Source organism: Zingiber officinale, chromosome 7B (assembly GCF_018446385.1).
Source record: "Zingiber officinale cultivar Zhangliang chromosome 7B, Zo_v1.1, whole genome shotgun sequence".
In the NCBI taxonomy this organism is placed as follows: Eukaryota; Viridiplantae; Streptophyta; class Magnoliopsida; order Zingiberales; family Zingiberaceae; genus Zingiber; species Zingiber officinale.
In genome coordinates, this window is record NC_055999.1 from 84,394,915 (window position 1) to 84,418,257 (window position 23,343).

Consider the following 23,343-nt stretch of genomic DNA (forward strand, 5'->3'; position numbering starts at 1 on the left):
CATTAACAAATGACTCCAAACATTCCAAAAACAATACACACCTCCCCCACACTTAATCCTTTGTTATCTTAGCAATCTAACTCATCAAGGATTCAACCAAAACTCTCAATAATAGAAGAATGACAAGCAAAAATGATCAAGATTTAAAATACTAGATGAGAATGCTTAAAGAAAATCGTGGGGAAAGAAATTGGAAATTATGAGGGATAAAAATGACAATATCCTTCATTTCCATGCATACATATGCTATTGTGACTTTGAAAGGAAGCAAAGCAAGTTCTGGAGTTTCAATTGTCATGAGTACATGTCACACAAAAGACAATAATAGAATATAGGCTTAAAGTAGTCATCTCTAGGTTTTTTTAATGCAATCAATGCTCAATTATTCAAATTGGAATTCACCACCAAACTAACCAACATCATGTAAGTAGAGCATCCAATCATGTCATATGACCTAAAATTGATGATCAAATTTAAGAAACTTTACCATCTTAAAAATATTACTAAACAATTCATGGAGAATTTTATTCAAAATAACATGCTATATACCAAACAAAATGCAAAGTATGGAAACAAAGTGCAAATATAAAGTATTAAACTAAAGAAAATTGCCCACAAAGAATTTATTAACAAAGCATGAATTAAAAAGCATAAGAAAATGAAATTGGAACCAACTCCCCTTTAATTCCCGGTGGTTGAATAAGGTTTAGCAAAAGAATCCACGCCGGAAGTGGAGTTCTCATGGTTCTAATCAAATCCTTTTTATTCATCATTTTTCTTTTCAAAATTCTGTCCGGAGGTTTGAGGCGATTCAGATCAAGTAACCATTTCAAAATCCTATGGCTACCTGCAAGATCAAAGAAAAATACTTCCCGTGCACTCACATGATTAGGAGAAAATGAAATACAATTAGTGTCTAAACCAAATGGATAAAAATGAGTATCACATACTATAAAGTCAAAAATAGGTACCTTAAAGAAATTTCTTGGAAAATCACAAGAAATACTAACCTTATTATGTTGAAAGGTACCTAGAGTGGTGTTTGTTACCTCTTTCTCATCAAGTAATGGCTCAGGTTCTGGTTTTGGTGAATGTACAACTTCATGTGATGATTCTTGGGTACTTGGCTCCATTGCATAAGACCCTACACTTACATCCTCTATTCTTGGTGATCCTTGAGGTAATGCTTCCAATAAGCATTCCCCTACACTTAAATCATCTTCAAAAGCAATATTTGCATCATTCACATCATCTAAAGCAACAATGCCAGTAGAATCAAAAGTATGTTCAAGTACATCATCACAACAATAAAAAGTACTTAAAGAATCTAGTGAAGAAGTAGATGCAGTGTCAGGCCTGACAAGAGCTCTACAATCCATCTCTTCATTGGCGTTTTGTTTTTGCAACTGGTTGATGGATGATGCAATTTGATCCAATTGTAATTGTATGTTTTGTATCCTCGCAAATTGTTGCTCTTGATGCTCACTCATTTGTTGCATAATTTTATTGAATTTCCATGTTGACTCTGCAAATTGTACTTGTGCATCCTCATACCTGAAATGTGAAAAATCCACCCTATTAGAATTATAGGTATTAGGAAATGACTCATACCTATTCTGCTGCTCCACAAATGGGTAGTACTGATATTCAGGCTGATAGAACCCAGACTGAGGCTGATAACAATAACTCTCACTCCTACCACCAAAATGCTGATAATATGGATCCATGGTCAAATAGATTTCCTGTTCTTACATTGACAACTAGCAAATAAAATCAGAAGACTCAGGAACATATAATATCAAACTCATGGATATATGAACATGAAAGCAATCAAAACAACAATTTTTTTTAAGTTTTCAAAATAAAGAACAATCCTAAGATTATCAAACATTGTTCCCCGGTAACGACGCCAAAATTTGATATGCCGAAAAATTGAGTGTCACGAATGGCCTTATCAAATTAACAAATGATATCCACTAAACCCCTTAACTACACAATGATGTTGTCATAACTCGCCCAGGATCGATCTCTCGAGGAACTAACAGTAGGATGTAATCTAGGATTGTATTTTATTCCTATTTTTGGGATTTTTAATATGGAATTGGGGGTTTGAACTTTGACTCGAAACTTAATAAATGAAAAGCAAGCAATGAGAAACTTATCTAATGCATAAATGAAATCTACCTAGGTGTCAACAATCAAACCATAATGCATTGTCACTCTACGTTGTGATTAAATCATTAACACATTTAAACAAAAAATGAAATAACAAGACATATTTAAATCTAACCTAAAGCATTGAATAAAATAGGGAATGCAATAACAAGACATAAAATAAATCTCATCTAAAGCACAATTCAAACCCTAACTTGAAATTAAACTCTTAACACTTAACTAAGCACAAATTAAACAAAACTTAAGCTTCAATAAGGTAAAGAAATACTAGATTACTTGCTAAAACATAACAAGCATTAAAAGAAACATGTACCAAGCTACAAAACAGTAATAAAAGGAACTAAATGATAAACCGTTCCAATCTCATAATCAATCCACTCAAACAACACCTCTTGCCGTCACACAAGAAGCTGGAGATGAGAACACCCTACTCCGGTCATCAGTGGAGAATCTCTACGACGTATCAGTTCCAGGATTGCTCAGCATCGTCGATGGAACACCTCTGGTAAGCTGGAAACAACCCTAATCTAATCAAGTGCCGAAAATCTAGAAATCTGCAAACCTTCAGCTCTGAATATGAAATGGAAGCTACGGATGATGGATAATCGTCAGATGAAGCTCAGGAACACCAGAAGAACGTCGCCGAGTGTAGCTAATGGGTGGAGAAGCACAGATCTGAGGGAACGCCCAATAAATCTGTGAAAACAAAGTATCACCAAAATGCAAAATTTTGCCAGAGGGAATGCCCACCGATGTCTCAGATGGTAGGAATCCAGTTGCTTTGAAGCTCTCCACTGAAGTCGTTGCTTGAAAGGATGATCGGAGGTGGAAAACGGGGTCGGAATAGCTAGAGGCACTCGCGGGACGCGAACACAGCATAGAGGAGTCGACGAAGGATGAAGCTACTATAGCTTCTGTTTTGAATCATATCCAGATCTGAACGGACATATGTGATTAATTTAGACTTGATCAACGGTGAAAAGTTGCCTAAAATCCGATATGACGGTGCTGATCTTGATCAAGGGTCTAGATCTACTCTCCCATAGGTTGGATGAACCATATCTTCAATGGATGGTTCAGATCTGTCCAATCTTTGATTAATGGTCCATTATACTCCGCAACTTGATCTTCTCGTTTAAACTCCGATTTGAGCACAACTTTGGTTCTAATAGATCCAAATCCAAGATCCTTTGATGCCAACAAAATAAGAATCAAATATTAGCATCAAATAACACCAAAAATAAGATAATTTACAATTAAGTCCAAGAATAAAGATAATGCATGAAATGTGATGTATATATAGGTTTCATCTATGAATATAGCATCAAACCATGCATGTAAGAATCAAAATAATACAATAAAATCATGGTTATCAATTATTCAAGCTTAACTTAAGGACCCATGCTTAGACTTGGTTTCTGTTTTGATTTAAAATTGATAAGTACGATTTAAAATGAGACTTATATCCTAGTCTGGATCAATTATACATGCCTCTTTGTTTTCCAAGACTCATATCAAGATTTTTGAAACCCAAAGTAAATTTTTCCAATGAATCTTTAAGTTCTTTTACTTAAGTTTCAAGGTGGAATTTTCTTTCTCAAGTTGTTGGACTTGATTTAATTTGAACTTGCTCAGTTAAAGAACTGGGTTAATCTCTCCTTAAGGACTATTATTTCATTTTAGAGTGACTTGACCTGAACATTCAATTTGGCTAATTTTTGAGTCAAATAATTAATTAACTTATGTAATATTTAGATTGAAATAGAGTATACCTCATTGTTTGGATCGTCTAAAATGGATATGAATCTGTAGCTTCTCTTGAACGCAACTTTGGATTCAGATCCAGTTTTGGACTCAAACTCGATCTCTACCACTTGTGCGATCACGCCCTCGAGGAGTTTCTGCTCGACAAATGGACAACATCTCTCCTGTAATTATGACAATTGAAACCTGAATACATAGTCACATAGTTGTATAATAATAATATCTACAACCCACATGGCTGAAAAGAACAAATACAACCACGTAGTTGTATATGCATCCCATACAGCTGGAAATAATCACAACCACATAGTTATATAAACAACCCATATGGTTGTACCAAAAATACAATGGAAGACAAAAAGAAAACCCATAAACCAAAAATGACAAGCTGCTAGTCGGCTAGGCTTTACACAACCATAACAAAACAAATACAAGACACCACATAGCAAAACTCTAAAATAAAATTGAATTATACAATGCTAAGTCCACAAATTTGTAATGCAAGTAAAGCAAGAAATAAAATAGAAACCATCCTCGGATGTGATGTGGGACTGGCAGATAGGATACTCCAAGCGACTCCACAATCATCTACCTGCTATTTGAGGAAAAAGACAATACACAAATGAGGTAGTGAGTGTGGATCACTTAGCAGGTAATAGATAAGATAGTGTATGGTCTATATAAAACATGAAGATCAAATTGTATGGTCTCTATAGGGAAGTAAAAGCATGATCATATATGACATAATCGATACATATAACCATAATGGATATAATGACTACACATAAATCATAATTGACATAATCAATGAACATAACCATAACTAATATAATGAATACACATACCCAATCTAGAACTGACACATACAGTACAGTGATCAGTAAACTCACTAGGGATCAACAACAGATCTACTCATAACACCTGAGCAATATAATTGACAACATATATATGTATGATAAAAGAACATGTATGAAATATGACAACTATATGCAACAATCATATCTCAATAAAATGCAACAATTACAAGCAAATATAGATATATCACTAAAAGATGCACCGCGTATCATATGCATATCCATGCATGCATCATGGTTACTCCCGCCCACCCCTCAAGACACCATGACTACTATATGGCCGAGAGGCCGGGATAATGACAATTGTGCTACACTCCAGATACTGCTATAGAGCGGTCAAGGTGGACAGTTCACTAAATAGTTATCTAACTACATAGCATTAGGGTCCCTGACTACTCACAACATCGGATATCACTGCCCTTGAGTGGTCGGGTGGTACGACAAGACAAGCGACAACTGCTCTAGCTACCACTATCCATGAGTGACCGAGTGTGCGGTGCTAAAAATGACTAACAACTCTCTCAACCACAAAGGAGATTTTGGTTGTCAACATGCAGTACAATGATGGACAAATTGATGGACATGATGTAAATAATCATGATACAGACATGATCATCATCAATGCAACATCTCAATTATCATAAATACCTTTAGTATAATGATATGGGTAGATCCAATTGGTGTCTATTAAATAATAAATACAATAAGTAGCAACACCAGACATGTACACACCATACACGTACGTACCCTACAATGTAGGTATAATCAATATGATACCTCTAATATCACACTAGACACAAATGATCACCAATATAGGTATTATCAGAGGGGGGGGTGAATAGCGATCGTCGAAAATTCGATTTAAAATAGATACACAGTAGAAGAATAAGAAGCAATGCTAACATGACCAAAGTTTTACTTAGTTCAAAACCTTCAATGACTCCTACTCCAAGACCCGCACTTGTTGAGTGCTTTCGTTGGGCAATCCACTAATAGTTCAAAATAGTTACAAATTACAAGTACAAGAACTATAAAACAGTGTTAACAACAACGAAAAAAGAAAAGAATCTTTATGTCGATTGTTGAAGGAGCTTCACAGCGTCGTAGGAGCTTTTTCATAGCACCGAGGAGAAGAGAAAGTCATTGTGTTGGGACCGTTGGCCCGGCTAGAAGGGGGGTTGAATAGCCCTGCACAAATAAAGGCAACCCTTTCTCGAACTTAAATGAACACTTACATAAAATAATTAAAATAAACAAAAAATAGAGGCTCAAGGGATTTACTTGGTTACAACTGAGGAGGTTGTTAATCTAAGAAAGTGAAGTGCACTAAATACTCCTTCAGGTGGAGAAGCCTCTTACAACAGTGAAAGCATAGAAAGATGATACTAAACTAACAAAGGGAAGCACACAAGTGTTGTAAATGAAATTGCTTGTTCTTGTTTAGCTTCTGGACTAAGGTTGTATTTATAGCCTTGGTCGGGGCACTTGGAAGGAGATAAAACTTTATCCCTTTCACAACGGATCGCAGTCAAACGCGTTCTAAAAAATATCGCATTTCAGGCGCCCAAACTGATTCCGGACGCCCAGACCCTTAAAGTCAACACTGTTGACTTTTTTCGGTCCTGGTCCTCTTTTCTGGTGCTGCTCGCCTCAGTCCAGGTTTTTCTCTCTAGCTCCGCTCGCTTGGGTGATTTCGGCCAACCGAAATAAGGCTCACTCGAACCCAATTTCGGCCTTCTCCTCAAGCAAGCTTCCGCTTCGGCTTCTCGTCCCTCGAACGTCACACACGTTCTTTTCGTCCACCCTTGTACTCTTCCGCGGCACCTTGTCCCTCAGACGCATCGAGCCTGTCAGCTCTCTCCCGTGTCATCCTTCTCGCTAGCCGCATCTTCCGCTCGACTTCCTGTGCTCCTAAGCTCCTGCATACTTAGACACAGGGATTAAAAACCATAGGACCTAACATAACTTGTTTGATCATATCAAAACAACCTTGGGGTTCCAACAATTTCTCCCTTTTTGATGTGAGCAACCCAAGTTAAGCTGGGGTAAACAAATAAAGTTAAAGCAAAAATAAATTTTGCAATAAAGCACAAAAAATAGGAAATTTAATTTTAAACTACCTCCCCTTAGACTTAATCTTTTTCTTCTCCCCCTTTGATCACATAAAAAATAGGGTATAATAAAAATCTAAGGATAACTTTTATAAAACTTTGAATTTCTAAAAAAAAAATTCAAATAAAAAAGAGTTCTAAGTAAAAACATTTCTAAGTACATTAAAAAAAAATAACTTAAAAGAAATTTTAAGTAAAAATGAATTTAAAACAATTTCTAAGTTGAAAAATTTTCTAAAGAAAGATTTTCTAAGAAGTTAAACAGATTTACAAAAAAAGTTTATAATTTTCCAAAATAATTGAATAATTATTTAAAGTATTATCAATTTTAATTTTAATGTTTTATCAGTTAGTCAATTAAATATTTTATTTCAATATTTGACTTCCAGGCTGTGGCAAGACACTAGACCTTCTTGGTTATTGGTGTAGGATCGAAAAGAATTTAGATATCTCCACAATGGCATGATATTGTCTACTTTGGGCCTAAGCCCTCATGGTTTTGCTCTTGAGCTCTACCCAAAAGGCCTCATTCCAATGGAGAGATCTGTCTCTTATAAACCCATGATCTTTTCCATGTGTTTTCAATGTGGGACTATATTTGCAACCTTGCAACCCCAACAATCCCCCCCTCAAACAAAGGACCACGGGCTTCCCACGTCTGATCCTCGACCCACCAGGTCTTCCTGCCCCTCGGTCTACCCGACCTACTAGGACTTCCTTGCCTAGCCGCAACTAGGACTTCCTGTCCCTCTGTCCACCCGACCTACTAGGACTTCCTTGCCTAGCCGCAACTAGGACTTCCTGCCTAGTGTCTGGTCATCTTGATCCGAACATAGGAGCCCCCACTTTCTTTGTTCGAGGTCAATATTATACCCACATGGTTCAATCAGACCATAGCTCTTGTGCACAGTCGGCGGTTAAATCTTCTGGCAGTCCGGGCTCTGATACCAATTGTAGGATCGAAAAGAATTTAGATATCTCCACAATGGCATGATATTATCCACTTTGGGCCTAAGCCCTCATGATTTTGCTCTTGGGCTCTACCCAAAAGGTCTCATTCCAATGGAGATATCTTTCTCTTATAAACCCATGATCTTTTCTATGTGTTTTCAATGTGGGACTATGTTTGCAACCTTGCAACCCCAACAATTGGATCATCAACCACTTCTAGACAAAGTCGCATAAGGAAATTAAACTTTTTAATTTTCTCGCTGAAAGCTCTAAGTCTAAATAAAGTTCAAGTTAGGCAAGACTTGGGAACCCAATATAGGTTCTAGCCAACTGGATTGATTAGGTATTTCTTAGGGGCATATTTTCTTGAAATATTTTTAATTTGTCCTTTATGATATCTAAAATACAATTTAGGTTATTGAACTTTCTAAAACTTGTATTATATGAGCATGCATGATTTTCAAGTTACTTATTTCTTTTTCTAAAATATCATTTTCTAATTTTATTTTGTCAAGCTCTTCTAATGGGCAAGATTTTGCTAAAATTAATTTTAATTTTTAATTTTTTTTCAAGTTTGCAATAATCTTGGGTTAATTATTTTACAAACTTAAACAACTTGTCAGGTGGGAGAGATCGTACCTGACTTACCTTGTCGACTTCATTATCCGTAGCTTCCCCTGAACTGCTACTTTCTTCCGATCTAGCTCCCGCTTCATCGATGCTCTCGATGCTCATTTCAGACGAGCTTGCTTTGTGTTCATCTTCTTGATGACTTGCCATCAATGTAAGTCCATAGAAAGCCTCGACTTCCGATTCGGACGACGTATCGTCCCACGTCGCCTTTAGAGTCTTGCACTTGTTCGTTTGGATAGACTTCTTTCCTTTGTCCTTGTTCCTAAGCTTGGAGCAGTTGTCTTTGATGTGCCCTTCTTCATTGTAGTGATAGCATTTGATCGTCCTTTTCTTTCTATCCTGCGGATGGTTAGTTTTACTTGATTTACATAACTTTTTAAAACACCTTACCATCATCACCATTTCCTCGTCGTCGAGAGAAGATTCTGACTCATGTTCGTCTCTTATTACCTTGAGGGCGATGTTATGCTTCGGCTCCTTCGTACCTGCACATCTCGATTCATGCACTTCAAAAGTTGAAAAGAATTCTTCTAAGGTTATAGATTCTAAGTCCTTAGAGATATAGAAAGCGTCTACTAATGATGCTCATTTGGTATTCCTAAGGAATGCATTAAGATTATACCTTAGTGAATCTTAGTTACTTACCTTTTCTCCTAGATTCGAAAGTCCGGTGATGAGCTCTTTAGTCCTTGAGTGAAGATGTGCAAACGTTTCGTCTTCTTCAAGCCGTAGGTTCGTCAGCTGGTTGCAGAGTAAGTCTCGTCTCGCGAGCTTGGCTTTGGACGTCCCTTTGTGTACCTCAAGGAACTTCTCCCAAAGCTCATTTGCTGAGTTGTAGGTATCGAACTGGTTGACTTCTTGTGGCGGAAGGGCATTCAACAGATGAAATTATGCTTTGCCATTTGCCATGTAGTCGGCCTGCTCTTTCTTCGTCCACTGATATTCTTCCTTACCTTCAGGTGCTACAAAATCAAACTTCATTATTAAAAATAATTCAAAGTCGATTTTAAAGAATACCTGCATTCACTTTTTCCAGCTAGCGAACTCCCCCTCAAACTTCGGCGGTATATGCTCGGTCCGACCATCGTCTTTGCTTCGATCAACGGTTAGTCCTCCTGAAGCATCTTGGCTCTGATACCACTTGTTGGCACCACACTACAAGAAAAAAGCTAATAGACAACGCTTTAAAAGCGTTGTCTATGTGGCTGAAAAAATGTTGTTAAAAGCACTGTTGTTAAAAGTATGCTCAAAGACAACGCTTTAAAAGCGTTGTCGTTTGTAGCAAATACTACGCTTTTGCAACGCTTTAAAAGCATTGTTGTTTTTGGCAAAGACAACACTTGTGCAACGCTTTAAAAGCGTTGTTGTTTTTTGCAAAGACAACACTTGTGCAACGCTTTAAAAGCGTTGTCTTTTTAAAATAAAAAAAATCTATTTACAAAATTATTTTTTTATATTTACAAAACTATTAATTTTCTTTTACCATGTCTAGATTCAAATTGGATATATAAAATAACATTAATTAGCTCGGATAATGATTTCAAACTCGTACCAAAACAATAGAATTCAATTATAAAGTATTAGTATTTACAGGAGAATTCAACTATACACAAAGACTAAATAGTTCTATTTCAAAGTAGATAGTAACATTCGAATTTAAAACAAAAAAAGCACAAAATAGCTAGCCGGCCTCGAAGACAGCGATCTGCATGCTTACTTCTACTAGATATACTGATAAAAAAGGATTGTCGGCTTGAGACTGGGACAAAACCTACACTGAACTCTTTTTTCAAGAAGTTAGTCTGCATCCTGAAAGACATGAGGCTTTATCAAGTATAACCAGCAATGCTTGGAAGAAAAATTAAGGAGTCAAAAAGTGGAATAATAAGAATAATAATATACATAAAAACAATTGTTTAATTTCCTTCCACTTTCTTACCTTTAATGTTTCCTTATTTTTCCTTTTACTTGTCTTTTTTAAAAGAGATTAAAAAATATGGGTGGCCCAGTGTATATTGACATGAATATGAATGTAAAGAAAAATGAGAGATGTGGAGACTACATATCAGTCGGCAGCTAACACCAATAACTACAGCCTGTGAAGTCATTGTTTGCATTGCATCAAGCAAACTATAAAGTAAACGTTGTTTCCCCTGCATACACATGTATCAAAAAGCTCAAAGATTTAGAATAAGGCAAAGGCCATTGCATAATGAGATAAAAATGGAATAACAAAGGAGGATTGACAAGGGAACACAAGCAAGTAAAGAAGTACTTGCACAGAATTCTGTAAGTAGCTAAAAGTTACTACACGTACCTGAGCAAAAAGATCAAACTCATCCAAGACAAAAATTATTGATTTGTGAGATAATACACACTCCCTGTCCATGGCAAAATACAAATAGATGAAAATTTAATCAGAAGTTCAGAATGCCAAGGAGAAACTTCTCAGACTTTCAAGTTTGAACATGAAAAATACAAGTTGGTGGAAACCTGTACTTACTTTAACATATCAATCATGAATCCAACATTGTCATCTGATGAAGCCTAGAAAACACAATGAGATCTAGAGTTCATACCTTGGATGACTATAAAGCAAAAAGCAGAAATTATAAAATTATACAAATTCAATAAGAATTACTTTGCGGATAGCATGCGCTCTTCTTGTTGTGCAGCTTCCGACCTAACCAATTCCTTGGACATGACTACCACCACAAAGTCTGCCGAAGTAAAGAAGGAAAACACACATGGAGTAGAGAATTTATTTAAGGATTTAACATCTTCATTGCAGCCTTTGACTCAAATCAAAACCCAGATAGATGTAACCAATCCTTTGGAAAACCGTACCAACGAAAATGCTCAAGTAAAAAATGAAACCACACATGGAGTTGAGAGCCTAGCTGAGGATCCAACATGTTTTTTGAATCCTTCAACTAAATGGAATCCTGAAACAGTTGTGAAAGATGATATTATGAGCCTCTTTGAAATGGTAAATCCTGTTTTATTTTATGCTTCTGTTTGTTGCTACAAATCCTTATAATTGGAGTAAGTCATAGAAAACACATATTATGTGGATCCAATCAGACAACAAGTAAACTACTATTAGCAGTCCAAGAGGAAAGAAGGAGAAAATTTAGAAACTTACTTCACGGCATCATGTAGCTCACCTTTTCAATTTTTCACTTTCAGCATCCTAATTCACAATTTACAGGATAATATTTTCACTGTATCATGATAAAGCTAAAGCTAAAGTATTTGCCAGTTACACCAAAGCATCTTCCTTCTCGTGAATCTGAAATCTCCATCTTAAAATAGAAAGACACATCCCGGGCTCAATCCACGTACTCGAACTCATCCTCCTTGAGATGAGAGATGAACTTGACTGGGCGGGGTTGCCCTTCGACCTCGATTTGGAACTCAATCTTGAATGGGAGATTGCCGGAGATCCTTTTCCCTTTCCAAACCCCAACATACTGCTTGATCACCCCTTCCAGGCCGTTGAGATCCAGACCCGGAGCCTTCTGCACGTGGTAAACCTTCAGCGGCACGATGACGCGAACCCTTTTCCCGATCTTAGCCGCCGCCAGCTGCTCCTCTTCCTCTATTTCGGCAGAAGAAGAGACGTCAGCGGAGAGGACGGTATGGCACGTGACACGGAGTCTAGCCCTAAAAGGGAGGATGATCGCGGTGGGGCAGGGGCGGAACAAAGAGGGGCGAGAAAGAGGGGCGATTGTAGCGGCGGAGGGGAGGGACTGGAGGAAGAGCGACGGGGAGAGGGCAGCGGCTGCGGCGGTCGCTGGCGACGGCATTATCGGGAATCCGATGTCGAATCTGGACAAGAGCGGGCAGAGAAGGGATAAGCAAAGAGCTCCACAATTTTAGGCGATCCACATAATATGTGTTGACGGAGAGGAGTTCGGAGGAGTGTTTCACGGAGAGGGGTTCGCCAGATAGGGGTTTGCCGGAGAGGAGTGGAGAGGGGTTCGCTAGAGAGGGATTTGCCGGAGAGGAGTTAGATGCAGAAGGTGCGCGTTAGATGAGTTGGGAGAAGGGTTCGGGATCAAAAACTATTGGAAGATAGGAGTTGGGAGAAGGATTCGGGTTTTCTACTCCTTACTTAGATCCAACGGTTTGTATTAATCAAGATTTAGATGAGAACTTAACAATAGACAACACTTTTTAAAAAATGTTGTCGTAGACACTAAAAAAAAGTCTAATAGACAACGCTTTTTACGAAGCGTTGTCTTTGACTCGTAAAAATCACTAATAGACAACGGTTTTTAGAAAAACGTTGTCTATTAATAAGAAAATAATGAAATAGACAACGCTTTTCACTAAAAGCGTGGTTAAAAAAAAATAGACAATGCTTTTTATAAAAAGCGTTGTCGTTTAAGTGTTGTAGAATCCCAATTTTCTTGTAGTGCCATTGGGTTGGCTAGGAGGGGGGTTGAATAGCCCTGCACAAATAAAGATAAACCCTTCTCGAACTTAAATGAACACTTGCATAAAGTAATTAAAATAAATAAAAAAATAGAGGCTCAAGGGATTTACTTACAACCGGGGAGGTTGTTAATCCAAGGAAGTGAAGCACACTAAATACTCCTTCAGGTGGAGAAGCCTCTTACAGTAGTGAAAGCACAGAAAGATAAAGCTAGACTAACAAAGGGAAGCGCACAAGTGTTGTAAATGAAATTTCTTGTTCTTGTTTAGCTTCTGGATCAAGGCTGTATTTATAGCTTTGGTCGGGGCACCTGGAATGGGAAAAAATATTATCCCTTTCGCAACGGATCACGGTCAAACGTGATCTGGATAATATCGCATTCCAAGCGCCTAGAAGGGTTCCGGGCGCTCGGACTGGTCCAGACACCCGGACGGGTTCCGAGCGCCTGGACTGGTCCGGGCGCCTGGAAGGGTTCCGAGCATCCGGACTAGTCCAGGCGCCCGGACCCTTAAAGTCAACACTATTGAATTTTTCGGTCTGGGCCCTCTGTTCCAGTGTTGCTCACCTCGGTCCGGGTCTTCCGCTCCGGCTATGCTTGCTTGGGTGATTTCGGCCAACCGAAATAAGACTCACCCGAACCCAATTTCGGCCTTCTCCTCAAGCAGGCTTCCACTTCAGCTTCTTATCCCTCGAACGTCGTGCACATTTTTCTCGTCCACCGGTGTACTCCTCTGCGGCACCTTGTCCCTCAGACACACCGAGCCCGTCGGCTCTCTCCCGTACCATCCTTCTCACTAGCTGCATCTTCGGTTCGACTTCCTGTGCTCCAATGTTCGAAATTGCTCCCTAGGCGGCCGCCTAGGCGCTGTGCGACAGGATGCCGCGCCGGAAACCAGCGAGGCGGAAGCCCTAGGCGGTCCTCGGCGGTCCTCGGCGGGCTTCGGCGGGTTCGGCGGGCTCGGCGGGCCAAGCTTTTTAAGGCATGTTAAATCCGATTTTTAGGTATTTGGCAGGCGTTCGTTTGTTTCATCGCCCCGGCTGTTCTTCTTCCTTGATCACTCCCTGATCGCGTTGCTTCCGGTAAGTTTTTGTTTCCGTTCATTTTTGTTTCATCGCCCGTTTTTTGTTTCTCAAATCTTTGTCGCGGCAACACCGGATGCATCGCAGGTGTCAGACGCTGCCGGAAGCTTCGCCAGACGCGCCGTACGCGTCCGGCGAAGTCCGGCGTTGCTTCGAGCAACGCCGGTAGAGTCGCGATGCTTCTGGCTGTGCCAAAAGCTTTCTGCGCGACGCATCGGACTCGTCCGGCGAAGCTTCCGGCAGCGCCGGAGCCCTCCCGCGAGCCGCCGGTGGCGGCCCGTGGCGTCCGCCGTCCACGCCGTCGCGCGAGTCGCGAGCGAAAGAGACGCGCTTTTTAGCGTTTTCTTTTTTTATTTTTTTAATTTTTTTTAGATTTAATAAATTAAAACAATTCCTAACTCCTAACGGGGATAATTTTAATAATAAGGTTGAGTTCATAAACCCTAATAAAATTAAGATCCCAATTAAATATATTTAAAATTTATCTTTTTTATAATAAATATTATTAATTTATATAAAACAAATTTAAATATATAAAATTATATATAAAATTCTAATAACCATTATTAATTTATATAATCATATTTAAATATATAAATAATATATTTAATTTTTTTAAATAAATAATATTAAATATTAATTTATATATTAACATATTTAAAAATTTTAAAATTATAATACATTATACATATTAATAAATTAATAAATCATATTTAATTATTTATAAATTATATTAAAATTTTAAAATTTTTAATAAATATTATTAATTTATATAAATCATATTTATAAATTTTATATATTATAAATGTATATTAATCGGATTTATAAATATTAATTATTAAAATTTTTAAAATTCTAATAAATATTATTAATTTATATAAATCAGTTTTTAAAATATGAAAATTAAGTTAAAATTTTAAAAATTCTAATAAATATTATTAAAATTCTAATAAATATTATTAATTTATATAAATCAGTTTTAAAAATATAAAAATTAAATTAAAATTTTAAAAATTCTAATAAATATTATTAATTTATATATAAGTATATAACAGATTTAATAATATAAAAAATATATTTAAAATTAAATTTATTTAAATAAATATCTAATAAATTTTATTAATTAGATTAAGATATATAAAAAAATATTCTCAGACTTGTTAATGACTTAATGTTATATTTCATATTTTCATTATTTTGTATTGTATATTTGTATGGTATAATTAAATTTTATTATCATATTATGTCTTGTTATATATAAGTTTTTTTTCCTTCAGATTATCTGTTATCAATGGCAAGCAATCCATCTTCGACAGCATCTGTCACTCAACCCGAATCCGGAATTCTTAGAAGAAAATCAAATGACATCGTATGGGAGTTTGGAATATTGATTGATCCTAAGAACCTCGACAAAATTAAATGTAAGTTATGTGGAAAAGCAATGTCAGGAGGAGTGTATAGGATAAAGGAGCACATTGGAAATATACCTGGAAATGTATCGGGTTGTCGAAAAGCATCTCAAGAAGACAAAAATAAGTGCAAACAGACTATTTTAGAAGGGAGGAACAGAAAGAAGAACAAAATAATGGAAGAACAAAGTTGTAGAGCAGAGGTGGCTATTTCCGTAGATGAAGAAGAAGGTCTTGAAATTGAAGGGATGGATGGAGTTAAAAAACCTCTTCCACTTGGCCCCATGGACAGATATGCATCGGCAATTGCTCCAGAAAATGCAGGCTCTAGTGGAAGTAAAGTACTTCGGCAAAAAAATATAAATGAGGCTTTTTTCAAAGAGAGAACTCAACAAGTTCAATAATATGTTGGGAGATGGGTTTATGAAAATGGAATCTCATTCAATGCTGTTGATAATGATAGCTTCAAGCAACTAATGGAGGCAGTGGGTCAATTTGGACCAGGATTCAAGCCTCCAACTCAATATCAACTTAGGGAGCCACTATTGAAAGCCGAAGTTAAAAGAACAAAACAATTACTGAAGAAACATGAAGAAGAATGGGCAAAGAATGGATGCTCGATCATGACAGATGCATGGAGTGATAGAAAAAAGAAGAAGCATCTTAAATTTGTGTGTTAATTACAAGGAGGGTACTACATTTTTAGAGTCTAAGGGGTCTTCAGAAGAGGCACATACAGATGAACTTATTTTTGAGTATGTTGACAAGTGTGTTGAACAAGTAGGAGCTTAGAATATTGTTCAGATTGTTACAGACAATGCCACCAACAATATGGCTGCAGCTAAATTGATGAGAGAAAAACGACCCGGGATCTTTTGGAGTTCATGTGCAACTTACACTATTAATCTCATGCTTGAAAGTATTGGCAAACTTCCACGATATAAAAAGGTGATTGAGCAGTCCAAGGCTTTTACCATTTTCATCTATGCTCACCATAAGACTTTATCATTGATGAGAAGTTTCACGAAGAAGAGAGACATAGTCCGACCAGGAGTTACCAGGTTTGCATCAAATTTCCTCACATTGCAAAGTTTGATTGAAAAAAAAGCTAGTTTAAGGGCCATGTTTACAAGTGATATGTGGGAGAAATGTAAATGGTCAAAAACAAACAAAGGAAAATTGGCTTACTCTATAGTGATGAGCATGAGTTTTTGGAATGGTGTAACACTTTGTTTGAAAATATTTGCTCCTTTGGTAAGAATTCTTCGATTGGTACATGGAGATAGAAAGTCATCAATGGGGTTTCTATATGGGGAGCTTCTTCAAGCTAAAGAAGATATCAAGGTGGCTCTGAATAACGTGGAATCAAATTATCAGCCTATCATAGTCATTATTGAGTCAAAAATGAAGGATAGACTTGATACATCATTGCATACCACTGCATTTTTGTTGAATCCTTATTTTTACTACAAAGGTAGTTCGATTGCTCTTTATGAGGAGGTCGCGATGGGGATTTTTGAATGCATGGAAACTTTGCATGCCAATGAGTTAGATTTACAAGATACAATTATTAATAAAGAATTTCCAAAATATAGAAATAAGACTGGGTTATTTGGAAAAACATTGGCAGCAAAAGCATGTGAAAAAAATGATGATACATTTGATCCATGTGCATGGTGGAGTACATACGGTGCTCACACACCTAACTTGCTAAGGGTGGCATTGAGGATACTTTCATTAACTACAAGTTCATCTGGGTGTGAAAGAAATTGGAGTACATTTGAAGGAGTAAGTTTTAAACTTTCAGTCTACTCTTTAATTAAATTAGTTATAATTTTTAACGTCTATACTGTATATTCAGGTACTAACTATAGTATTTATTTTCTCTGTTTTTTTAGATTCACACAAAGAAAAGAAATAGATTGGATGCCAACAGGTTGAACAATCTAGTGTTTGTCCAATTTAATGCTAGATTGTTGAACAAACAAAAAAGAGAAAAAGAAAGAAATGTTGATGTCCTTCTTGCAAAAGATGCTTCAAATGCACAAGGTTGGATTGTGGATGGTGGGGAAGATGATGAAGTTGAACTAGGTTCCGGGCTCACTTGGCAAATGGTTGATGAAGCAAGTGGAGCAGATGAAAATCTACAACCCCGAAGAAGCTCCAGAGTGAGAGAACTCCATGAAGATGATTTTGAATCCGAAGAAGAAGACGAGGATCACAATAATGATATTGAGTTTGTGTCCGATGAAGGACAAGTTATTGAAAATTATGGAGAAGAAGAAGCAGAATAAATATGAGTCTATGAGATATTATTAGTTGTGTAATTTTGAACTCATTTTGTTAAGACATGATTTATGTTATTTAACAATTATATTTTGCTTAGTGGTTACTAGTTCACAATGCATTGTAATCTTGAATTGAACTATTGCTACTATTTTCCAATGTTCTACTGTTTACTATATGATTATGATAACTTACTGCATGTTCATTTTTTGGTATTGGAAAGTATGTATTTATTTCAGCATACATAGTTAGATCTTCATTGCTATGAAATTGTTTAAAACAACATTTAGATTTACATATAACATTGTCCACAATCCACATGAAACAAGGGATACCGAGGAATCTGCCTAGCGGCGCCTAGTCCCCGCCTAGGCGGCCTAGGCGCTAGGCACTGGTCTGCCGCCCGACTAGCGCCTAGCGAATTTTAGAGCCTTGCTGTGCTCCTAAGCTCCTGCACACTTAGACACAGAGATTAAAAATCACAGGACCTAACTTAACTTGTTTGATCACATCAAAATAACCTTGGGGTTCAAACACATTGCAGTTGTTATTTTGAAGCTCTGAGTCGAAGGCCTTTAAATAGGTCCATTCCGGGCGCCTGGAACCCCTCCGAGCGCCTAGACCACATGGCCCGGCCAATCAATGTGCTCCACATCAACTTATGGTTGATTTTCAGTTCTGGGCGCTTGGACTGAGTCCGGGTGCTTGGATCGCCTAGGCGCCCTCGGCATCCACTAGGCACGCCTTCTCCGAGCACCCGGACTCCTTCCAGGTACCCGACCCCTTTTCTTCAACAACTTCCACCTGCAAGAAAAGGTTAGTCCAGACAATCAAAAAATAGATTTTACCCTGTAAAACAGAGTTGGCACAACATGATAAAATATGAATATTAATTAGATCCTATCTCCATGAGACCAGGACCTAGTCAAGATCTCAACTTAGGTTTTCTAAATAGACTTAAGTTGGATCGATGCCTACAGTTCCCTCAATGAGGAACACATCCTTGATAACCATGATGTTGCTATATTATTTTGATTCATAATGTATGTTTTAATGGTTTATTCATAGCTTAAACTCACATTTACATTACATTTTGCAAATTGCATGTGATCTTGGACTTAATTGCAAATTAGTAAATTATTATGGTATTTGATGCTAATATTCGATTATTATTTTGTAGTCATCAAAAGGGTCATGGACCCGATCAGATCATACCACATTTGGGTTCAAATCTAGGGCTAAACAAGATGATCAAGTTTTGGAGCGTTATGCGTCGTTCATCCAAAATCAAGTAGATTTGAGTCATCCATTAAAGATCTGGCCCATCCAACCTAATGAGGAGTAGATCTTGTCTGTTGATGAAGATCCAGAAGCTTTGATCCAGATCTGAGATGTTCTAGCCGTTGATCAAGCCTAGAAACAATCTGGACCGTCCGATCAGTTTTGAGGTTGATTTAAATCGTTTGAGAAGCTACAGTGACTGTGGGCTCGGCTTCGCGATTTCTGCTACAGTGCGTCTTCTTCTCCGTCGCGACGCCGATGCTCCCATTCCCAACTTCTGGATCCGTGAGCAAACTTTCTTCATCGCCGACGATCTCCTAGCTTCCGACGTCGTCGTCCGAGTCCAGAGAGTGGCGAGAGGCGTTCCCAGTCCACAAGCTTGAGTTTTGATTCCTTCCTTGACGCAATCCAGGCAGAGGGCGTTCCCCAAGATTTGCGATCTCATTTATCAACTGGAGCTTGAGAGACGTTCCCAGTAGCTTCAGAATCATTCCATCTTCCATTTCATCTGTTGAATTCGAGTCGATCTGATCAATTGATTGGATGAAGCAAAATCTTCAGAATTTAGCCTCTGATCTCGCTCGATGAGAGTGCTAGCTAATCGGGAGCTCGAGAGGCATTCCCAAAAGCTGTGACTGTGTGCTGCATGAGTCGAAGCTTGGTTTTTCACCAGTGATTGCTCAAGAGGCGTTCCCAGAAGTGATTCTGCTCATGGCAGAGTGAAGAAGTTTTGATCCGGGTTTTGGTTGTGGAATGTCAATTAGGTTATGTTTTGTTTATCTTAATTTTTGAATTGTTCATCATCTTGCTCAGATCTGAAGATCTAATAGAAAGATTGCATTTCATTCTTTGTTTTACAGTCCTTACTCCAGATTTTGATTGATTTTTCTTATGCAATTTTGTTTCTGAATATTTCAACTTGCTACTCTGATATTGTTGAGTTTTGCAATCTAAATTTTGTTTAAAGTACATACTGACTTTTCAATTCATGTCATGTTTAGAATTTGTAGTTTGGTTTACTACTAGCTTGTTAATTTTGGTTACTTAGTTAGCTTATCTTTGTTCTCTGAATTGGACTTGAGGTTACTGAGATCTTGTTTGAGTGTTGAATACTTGCCTTAAGTTTTTGATTGTTACTTCTATTCAATATTAATTTGTTTGAGCTTGATTGTTGGAGTTGGTTAGGGTTATGAATTGAATGCAATTCGGTTTATATAAGTTTGTTGAGCTTGAGTTTAATTGTTATAGAATTTGATTGGAACTAATACTATGATTAACACACACCTACTAGTTATCCTTGAAAAAATATGACTTGGGACTCTTTACTACACGTGTTATCTTAGTTTCATTAGGGTTCCAATCTTAATTAATTTGATGTGTCACGTGACATGCAAAAAGGCCAATACCAATCCTCATTGGAACTCTCCTCCAGTTGCTTACCTTCACTTACCACTTGTAGTCACTTGACTTGCCTCTGACCCACTAGGTCTTTCCGTCAGTTGTCAGGTCGACTGATCCAATTAGACTTCGGTCGGTTGTCCGGTCACGCGGATCCAACCAGACTTCTTGCTAGATATCAGGCCCCACGGACCTATTTGGACTTCCCACCAGCTATCAAGCCTATAGACCTAGCTGGATTTCAGCCTGGTGTCAAGTCCCTTAGACTAGTCAACTCTCGCACACTTAGTAGAAAAGGTTAGACAAGCAATACATCTAACTTTAACCTATTTATCATACATCAAAACTAGATTATTAATGCAACTCGCACCAACACACAACATACAAATGGGCAATCAACATGGTAACTTCTACAGCACATGTCTTACCCCAAATCAGATATGTAGCTTCCTCTATGATGAAATCTAAATGCTATTGTGGTGTCGAACTAGGGAAGAGGAGGGCGGCAATGACTCTAGGGCACAACAATAGGGTTGCGACAAAAAGATTGCCAATTCCCTTTCTGCAAAGGTCATGATGTCATAGAGATGAGAGAGATCGACGACACCTCCTTACTCTTGGCCGAAGATTGGCCTGTGTAGGGGTTGACAACTTGGAGAAGGGGAGGGAGGCTTGGCTGTGGCTAGATCAGGAGAGAAACTTAGCGTCGACTTAGGGAAACATCAGTTGTGGAGATCGACAGCGGCGAGCAGCATAGGCATCAATATCTCACCGTCAGGGTGGATCAACAATGTCAGCTGAAGGGGGTTGACCAAGTGGTGATCGGTTGGAGAAGAAATCAAGGAAAATAAGGAGGGCTCGAGCAGTTGATGGCTGGAGCTGATCGACAGCGTCGGTGGCAGCTTTGGGTGGCGACGACCGATGATCGGTGGCACGGTGAAATCATGAGATGGATGCAGCGTCGGGTGAGAAGAGGAAATCGGGCAAATGAAATGAGGAGAAGTTAGGTTTAGATATTTAAACCGACTTAATTAACCAACTATAGGTTAATTTAGTCAATTAACTCCTAACTTAATTGGGATTCCAAATATGTCTCTTCCAAGTCTAATCGTTTCATCCCCTTAAATATGTCATTCAAACTCCGTTTAATTCTAAAAAAAATCTAAAAATTATGGAAAAATTTAATAAGGTTATTACTCTAATAACACTTATTATTAAATTTGCTATATCTTACATGTGCTTGCACCGATGGTATGATTCGTACCCATTTGGTTTCCCTTTGATTGGATCATCCTCTTCTTCTTTAGCATTTTCCAAACTAGGTTGACTAGTTGGTGGTGAGCTCCTCATCGTCTTCGGAATTTGATTTGTCTTTGGATTTGGGTTCAAGTTGGTACTTAGGCTTTCTTATTTGTGAGTTTTCCTACAAGCAAAGCGATACCTTTCTCATCTAGAGTAGCATTAGTTTGTTCATAAAGTTTAAATTTGGAAAATGATTCATTTAATCTAATTAATAAAAGATCCTTGGAAACTTTATAAACATCTATCATAGATGCCTATAAAGTATTCTTTGGAAAAATACTTAGGGTATATATCTTATAATATCGTGGTTCTCCACTTTCTGTTTGATCAAGTAGGGTCCATTGAGTAAATCTTGGATTCAGGCATGTAGTTGACTTATCGATTCTCCGTTCTGTATTTCGATGTTATATAATTTATTAAAAAAATAAATCTCTCTTACATACCTTAGGTTTAGAATTTTTGTGAAGCTCAATCAATTTTTGCCAAATATCCTTTATATTGCTGAATGGTTTGACTCGATTTAGCTCCTCTTTGGTTAAGCTACACTAGAAGGTCCGAGTTGTATTAGCGTTGGCCTCAATTATCTTCCTTGTTAGTGTGTCCCACTTGTCACAGGCGATGGGCGCTTCGTCTTTAGTGGGGAGTGTGAATCCAGTTTGGATTATGATCCATATCTCCACTTTAGTCTTCTGGTGGTATTCCATTCTGTCCTTCCAATAGTCAAAGTTCTTGTCGGATAAAAGAGACGGTTGTGCTATACTATAGCATTCTTGATAGGCCATTAAAATATCTTGCACGATCAAAATACAAAAAATATACCAAGACTTGGTCTTGGATTATTATTATTATTATTATTATTATTATTATTATATTATTATTATTATTATTATTTAATATAGGTATTCTAGATTAATTCTGAGATTAATCACTCTGTGGCAAATAAGTGTGAAGATTGGAAGATGGTGCATTTTTTTCTTCTATATTTGTTAAGAATTCATACATAAGTGTCTTTTTTAAGTAATAATTAAATGAGTGGCAGGCCTACCACTTTCGTGAAAATGCATGTTTTTGCATAATCATCCATTCAAAAATATAAGAATATAATTTGCTAACCAGCAAACACAGTATAGCTGCAATCATTTTACAATAAATCTTCAAATAAATCTTCAATTAATTACACAGTCCAGTTGCTATAAGATAGTCGCGAAACTTGAATGGGTGATCCAGGGTCGTATCCAGAATCTAAATTTATCTAGAATTGTTCGTCGAGATATAATAAATTAATTGATTTAAAATATAAATAAAAAATGATTATTAATTTTTTGAAATTATAGAATAATAGTATCTAATATTCAATACATTCAAAATTAAAACATAGAGCAAAAAATACTATTGAAATTATGCTCTTCAATTCTTCTAAGAATCAAACTCATTAATTATTATATTATTATCAATTTTTTCAACCAACTCCAGTTTAATATAGATGACCATAAAATCTGCTAAAAATTCTTCTTTTATCTTGTTACGAAGTGTTGTTTTAACAAGTTTCATAACTAAAAATGCTCGTACCGTTGTTGCTGTAGAAACTGAAAGAGTTAAAATAATGCGAATTAACCTGTCAATTAAATAACTATATTAGATTTAATATATAAGTAAAT

At 37.2% G+C, this 23,343-nt stretch overlaps 1 protein-coding gene across 1 annotated transcript; it reads right to left on the reverse strand.

The window, feature by feature from the left end:
- Window positions 1-11,620: 11,620 nt before the first annotated feature.
- On the reverse strand, window positions 11,621-12,312 carry LOC122003887 (ferredoxin-thioredoxin reductase, variable chain-like). Its single transcript, XM_042558868.1, has one exon. It carries the CDS (start codon window positions 12,295-12,297, stop codon window positions 11,821-11,823), a length of 477 nt encoding a protein of 158 aa, XP_042414802.1. The 5' UTR covers window positions 12,298-12,312; the 3' UTR covers window positions 11,621-11,820.
- Window positions 12,313-23,343: the final 11,031 nt, after the last annotated feature.

Excerpts from the sequence above, each read along its gene's own strand:
- LOC122003887 (XM_042558868.1), bottom strand. The coding sequence starts at position 12,297 with ATGCCGTCGCCAGCGACCGCCGCAGCCGCTGCCCTCTCCCCGTCGCTC.